The sequence below is a fragment of the Anopheles cruzii genome, unplaced genomic scaffold (assembly GCF_943734635.1).
Source record: "Anopheles cruzii unplaced genomic scaffold, idAnoCruzAS_RS32_06 scaffold01056_ctg1, whole genome shotgun sequence".
Classification (NCBI taxonomy): Eukaryota; Metazoa; Arthropoda; class Insecta; order Diptera; family Culicidae; genus Anopheles; species Anopheles cruzii.
In genome coordinates, this window is record NW_026454641.1 from 1 (window position 1) to 7035 (window position 7035).

Genomic DNA, 7035 nt, shown 5'->3' on the forward strand with positions numbered 1-7035 from the left:
AAGCAACAATCATGATGCCTCGCTACTGCTAATGTTGGCTGGCTCTACAGCTTTACATGGAGCCACGATGACGACACGGCCCAACAACACCTCTCTTTCTCTCCCTCTTTCAGAGTGGACCGGAAATGGGCATAAATGGACTTACCTTGCTGGCGTCGCCGTAGGGGAAGAAATTACCATAAATTTTCTTAAACTCCTCCACCGACAGATGACCGCTGGGGCAGTCTTTCAGGAAGCCTTTGTACCATTCCTGTATTTCGGCGTCTGTTTTGGGCGAAAGAGACCAACGAAACGGGGCGTGAGACCAAAAAACACGGAAAAACAATTTAAAAATTCGATGACCCGATGACCAGGGGAAGAAAAAATCACCGGCGAGGCAGCAGCCCGTCTGCCGTCAGTCGCTGACGTAAATTTGAATATAATTTTTCGTGTTTGTGTTGCTTTTCTCGCACTGCGGTGCTGTCACTTTGGATGTTTTCTTGGGCTGCTCCGACAGCCAGAACGACCCATTAAGAATGGGGCCCACCGGGATGACGCACCATCGCTGAGCTCCAATTAGTGAGTGAACGCCTCTAGAATGGGCCAAGCGCAAATCGCTTTCGCTTCACATTCCACCGAAGAGCACAATTTCGAAACCGTATCATCCGTCCTGCGTGCCTGGCCACCGCTCGAGCGGAAATTTATTGTTTCGAATTTGATTATTTATTTAGCTCCACGTGCGCCCGACTGAAAAAACAACTTGCTCTCGTTCACCGGCGGCAAGTTCCTTCGCGTTCCTCCCAAGATCAGGGCAAAACAAACAGCGCGGATGGCAAGCGTGGATCCAATCCAAGACAAACCTTCCTTTATTGTGCTTTTCCGTTCACTGGCCACGCGACCCGACCGACCGATCGAAGCGTAATCGAATCGGAGGGCAGCGGTAATAAATACGTTACCGATACGCGGCGGCGGCGGTTGTTCGTGGACTCCAACAGCGGGAGCCTCTCCTCGGAAGCCCGATCCGCGCGTTCGGTAAGTGGGCGTTTGCTGCATGGTCGAGCCGAGCCTCAGAGTTGGGTTAAACCGGTAGGTAGCGGTAATTTATGCATTATTTATCGCCCCCGAGTGTGGGATTAAATTTGGCGCAAGGTAATCAAAATTGGAAGATTCCAATGGGCCCTGCGTTGGACGCTGTCGGACGCGCGAAAGATGTATTGGCAAGCTCGCTCGGAATCGTAAGATTTGTTTCGGAATTCAATTACATTGCTTTGAAAGTAGCGACGGAACTGTCGAGCTGTGTATTTTCGTTCCATTCAAGAAAGTGTTGTTTGCTTGTGGAACTTTCTCCTGGACGATTTTACGATTCACTCCGCTTTACAGCGGCAATAAATGATCGAAGGCGAGTTACAGCGAGCATCGTTTACCGAATACCTTTCACATGCCTCTAGTGGCCTGTTGAAGTGCATAAACCATCTGCTCGGGTGGAATCAATATGCATTCGGTCGTTCGGAAAATACAACCGGGATACATGAGTTCCGGTTGAACACGCGATTGCCATTCACAGCACGCAGACCAAGCGCGCCTTGACATGCCCGGAAAAAATGTTAACCCACTCACACCGAGTGCCCTCGGCCGGTGGTCCTCTTCCCTTCGGAGAGCCAACCCTTTCACAGGTTGTGTTTTTTCGGCCGCACTCAACACATAATTTAAAACGAATTTTGCGGCCCACGAAATCCGGCAAACAAACGGCAAATTAGCACGGACCTTTCACACACCGGGTGTCCCGGGGACCCCGAGGGCCGGAGCGGCGAAGTGAAAAATGAGCCACCAAAGTGGCGATAGCACAGCCCACCACGGAGGATTGGAGATGCGAAGCTGGCGCTCGGCCGACCGACGGTGAAAGAAAAATGGATTCGAGGGCCGTGATTTATTCCCGTGTTTTATGGTGCGGCCCTTGCCGGTCCCGGAAAACTCTGCCGCCAGCTCCCGCCGCGGAGATTCATTAATTTCCCTTCCGACGCTAGGCGGGTTGGGAAGGTTGCTGTAATTCGGTTGTTTTCGCAACGAAGCACTCGAAGAAGCGGTTCGTCGTCGTCGGGGCCGGCCTTTCGGCCAGGCGTAATGTAGCCGCAGTTCGACCGGTGCCGGTGCGGTTTTCTTCGTGTCGGATCGGCAGGCCCTTCGGAGATGCTGCTGCCTCGAGTTGGCGGTCGGGCGGCTTCGGGGGGGCCTCAGAACGACACCTAATTAGGTGGCCCTTTCGGAGATTGGAGCAGATTTTATCGTTAGTATTCATTTCGGTTCGCCTAAGCCACGGGTGTTCGTAACGTCATCGATTGGCATTGTGGGCGATCGGAAGCCTCGGCACGTGTTGCACGTACCGGTGCCTCCGGTTGGAGGTGCCAACGACAATGCTCCGGATTGTGAGGGTTTAACTCCTACACAGACACTTTGGAAGTGTGTCGTGAATCGGCAAAAGATTGGAAGACTATTGGAACCTGTAGCCCTTTGTCGTGTGGCTTATTTGGCACCGCATGGGGCAGATTAATTGATTACTTCGCGCAAAATAAGGTATCGTTAAATGGTAATGGCCAACGTTTGACGGAACTGTGTTGATTGTGGAACCACGCTAAGCCATAACCGATATCAGACGGCAATCGCCCATTTTCCAAAGCCACCATCAAATGATTGACCTTCGCAATAAATTGGCTATCCGAGGGCTCGTAATAACGCATGACGAATATTCGCGGCGAACCGGAATGACGTGCACACCAAAAACGGGGCCACCATAAAATAGAGGGCCCATCTTTTCATTACTCGGCGCCTTGACGCTCAAGGAATGTAATAATCAGTCGCCAAATTCCGGGGACCCGTGTACCAAAGCGCCCGCCTTGTGTCGCAACTTTTATTGCGACGCTCCCCTCGAAGGGCTCGATTTAATGAACGTCGGAACGTCGGCCGTCACCAAAAAAGAGGATTGCAGAAAGGCGTACCAACCACGAACCGTACGAAGGTCGCTCCACAGGACGCCGGACTTCGCGGGGCCGGCCGTGATTGATGATCGGTTCTCCACCTTTCAAGTCCCCGTGCGCGCGCGCGCGCACGTGTGTGTGTGTGGTTTTCCGGTTTCCATTGTGCTTTTCCGACACCTTCCGGAAGTGCGTTTCTCATGGGACCGAAGCCGAAGGTCACCTTTCCGGGCGGTGTTGCGCGCTGTATCACCGGAAACTGGATTTATTCGATTGAAGGCGATGACACTACGGAGGCCGGACATCGGGTGGCCGGCCGGAAGCGGATGGCAGGCAGGCAGGGAGCGGGAGCGGGAGCGAGAGTTTTCTATCATACCATATCGCGCGCTCGCGCCATCATAATGTCATCGGTCGTGGGGTTTGAATGAATTTCCGGTGGATCCCGGGACCGGGATCGGTAGGGTTTTCAATTTCGCATCGAAAGGTTGACTTCACGATGATAGGTTTCCCCCGGTGGACGGTGAGCAGAAGGGGTCACACTTAAAGTAAAGCCTTTTGAGACCCTCCGTTAGCTTTGAAGTACCTCCACGGCCACAAAGGGGCTTATGATTATTCCAACACTTTGCGTCCCCTGTCAGGGGTCTCTATATTCGGATGCAATCTGGTGCAGGCAGCGAAATTGCTGCCAACTCGGACCCGGCTCAGAGTGGCCCGATGTAACAACGTTCACCGGGAGATCTTCTCCGAGTCCGATGGGGACCACCACCGACGGAAGCGAACTCCAGAGCCACTCCGGGGGAGGTAATTACATTTTGCAATTAAATAACAACATTCGTTCCGGGCTTTCGGTTGGAAGTCGCACGAAGTTTGTCATGCTTTTTACGCTGATGATGATGATGATGACGGTGGCGCTCTTATCATTCCGCGTTGTTCCACATCTCAACTTTGACTTTTGCCGTGGCAGCCGTCCACTTCTCCGGCATTCCATCTGCGCTTTTTCCGGGGACAAAAAAAAACGAATGCTCGCATGTTTTAATGCTTTCAGCGGACGACTGGCGGACTGGGGAACCGACGGGGCATCTCGGAGACTCGACTCGGAGAGTTGTGTTTCCGGCGGAGTATACCATCTTTTCCACGCTGCCTTGCCAATGAATAATGATAATGTTTGTGCTGGAAAAGAAGGTCAAAACACACCCACTTGGCGCTCGGCCCACCCGCCTCCCGGACACTGACCTGAGAATTCTGTGTTCTGCTTCAGATCCTCCAGCACCTCCGGCTTCAGTTTACTGTTCTGCTTGCCCATGCTGTGTGTGTGTGGGGCGCGGTGGACCGTAGATGCGGTGGCTGCGAAATGAGCCGATGCTGCTGGCTAATGATTGGAGGGAAGTGGGGCTGTGATGCCGGCAAATCTGTTTGTGCGGTGTGCGTGGCGTTGTTGCTCGAGGTCCCTGATATTGTTTGATCGTCCTCTCCAGCCCTGACGGCAGTTACACTTTTCAATTTCTTAATTAGAAGCGAGTAATGCGATTTGGTGGCGATGCTCGTCTGGTGCCTTCAGCAGCAGGCACGGTGCGTAGAGGTTGCGGTGGTTCGCGATCCAATTTCGTTTAGATTATCAAGCATGCGGATGTGAAGTCAATTTGACTCCACTCTGCTGGCTACTATTGCCCTTCGGCACACTTCGGCTCCTGTTGCTCGCCGCTGCTGGATCCGCACAATCATTTCCAGGACCATTAGGGCAGCAGCCATCGGTGCAAAACGTGGATGAAAGAGAGGGAGAAAGAGATAAAGTAAGTAACGAAATCCGAGTTCCTATTCTTAGCCCCCTTTCTACTGCCATTGTGGCGATGGTTTCCCTGCCTTCGGTCCGATTACACTTTTCCTTTCGCGGCTGTTGGCCATTGTTTCTCGCGGCTTCGGTGCGGATACTTTCCCGAATACCGCATTCTGCGTTCATTACTTGCCGGCGAGACGTTCCGTTTGGCATTCCCGAGAGAAGACTCCGCGCGCAGTGTGCAGTAATCCATCCGCAGACGGATCATTTCCGGACGAAGCCCAGCGATTATCCTCCCCAAGCACAAAAAAAACGAAGTCGAACTAAGAGACGGATATTTTTCTTTCATCACACACGAAAGGGGCCCCAAAAGAGCGAACGACCCGAGGGATCCGAAGAAGCTTACCGGTTTGGTGATGAATAATTTATGACCGCTTATTGCATCTCCGATAAGTTGCTAAATTATGAGACCCGGCCGGCCGGTTTTATAGGCCATAGTGAAGGGTGCCACTTTACTGGAAAGATTGATCTTTGTTAAAGAGCGGCAAAGGTGGAAGGATTCCGGCGAAGGATTGTCGTTTGTCGAAAGGCAATTTCCAAAGCAATATTAAAATAATGCTTCAAAGACTTAAAGTCTGTCATCTGACGCAGCATTAAAGCTCACGGCGGACCGCATAATTTAATAAACGAAGAAAGTGTACCCCACAATGACCTTGCTCGGGGGCCGAGCGCGTGTCCTTATTTTGTATGCCAATTTAAAGAGGGAGGGACTTGGACACTTTGGGCCCGATAAGGGATCGGATGTCGCATCCGTTCACCGGAGGCTGACGACGGCTTCTTCGTTCCCGGCCACCCGGCATTGTGTCAGAGAATCCCGCGAGAGTCCCCCAGATGGATGGTTCGCTCGCTCGCCCGATGGTGTAGGTTAATTGAATCTTCACCAGCCATCCCGACCGGGATGGGGACACTACCACTCGTTCGGTCGCTGGCCGCTCACTTCCTGCCATTTTCACCGGACAAGACAAGCTATCTTTTGTGGCCCCCAAACGGACAGAAACAAGGATAGGCTGCTACAGTGCAGTTGAAATTCAATTTCCATTGCTACACGGAGAACCCCCCGGCCGGTCGGTCGAGTGCCGGTTGCAATCAATGGCTAATGACTAGTGCCGGGAAGTCCCGATGGTGGGAAGGCGAGCAAGGTTTTTAAAAATCAATTACATTCCCTGCCCACAACGTTGCCGGTCTCGTGGTGAGAGCAAGCGACGGACACGTAACACGCCCACAGATTGTCATTCGGTAGTGACTACATGTATTTCTCTTCATAAGCCATAAACAGTCGGATGATGTCCACTTTGCGTTCGCTTCGCTTCGTTCGTTCGTTCGTACGTTTGTTTGTTTGTTTGTTCATTGGTTTGTTTTGCTTCACTGTTTTGTTTGTTTGTTTGCGTTCGTCGTGCGTGCGGTTCGTTCTGGTTCTGCAAAGGGAGGACACACAACACAACACTATCATTTATTTGATTTGACTTACTTACGTTTCATTTTTTGTTTTTTTTTTTGCTTGTTTGTTTGTCTGTTTTCTCATCTTCTTCTGCCGTTTGCCTCCGGCCTCACTCTCTCTTCAATTTTTTTTTGTGTTTTTCTAATTTTTTATCGCTCTTTGTTTTTCGGTAATAAAGCACGGAATTTTCAAAAGTTTCGTTAATATTTGTGAGCGTGTGTGTGTGTGTGTATTGACTCGTATCTACTGGCCGTGACTGTTCTCTGTTCGATCATGTCCTCCTCGTTTTTCGAGTGCGAATCGTGAGGAATGTGGTTCCCATTAGCGGGACGCGTGCTCTCTCTCTCTCTCTGTCTCTGTGGGTGGAAGAATAATGGGTGAGTGACAGGTGACAGCGGCATGTGGCACATAAGTGGTGCCGGATACGAGGTAAAAATGGTGAACCCGAACCCGGAGAGTGGTGGAAAAAAGAATACGAATCCCACCGTCCGACGCCGGCCAGTTCAATACACACAATTGATGGTGAAATATGCTGTGGAAAAAGGGCGGGAAACATTTGTTGCTTCAATATCGTTCCGGTTGACTGGCTCGTTTTATTGTAAAAACATATTTAATATATACTGCGTCGTGAAAACAACTCGAAGGAAACCAAGCAGAAACGCTTTGCCATGCCGGCAACGCCTGCTACTAGGGAGAGAGAGAAGGACAAGGCTCAAATGGCTGACAGTAAGCTGACAGTAGTAGTAGGCGGCGACTATGTTTCGTTTGGTAGTGAGTGTTCAAAAACTACAACAAAGTAACGGTAGAAGGTGTAG

General features: G+C 51.2%; 1 protein-coding gene across 1 annotated transcript; it reads right to left on the reverse strand.

The window, feature by feature from the left end:
* Positions 1-145: 145 nt before the first annotated feature.
* Positions 146-4533, reverse strand: LOC128276377 (neurocalcin homolog; the record flags this gene model as incomplete). The annotated part of the gene is made up of 2 exons (XM_053014842.1): positions 4182-4533; positions 146-264 (listed from the first exon to the last, which is right to left on the reverse strand). Coding segments are annotated over exons 1-2 (189 nt in total), but the record flags the coding sequence as incomplete, so codon positions are not given.
* Positions 4534-7035: the final 2502 nt, after the last annotated feature.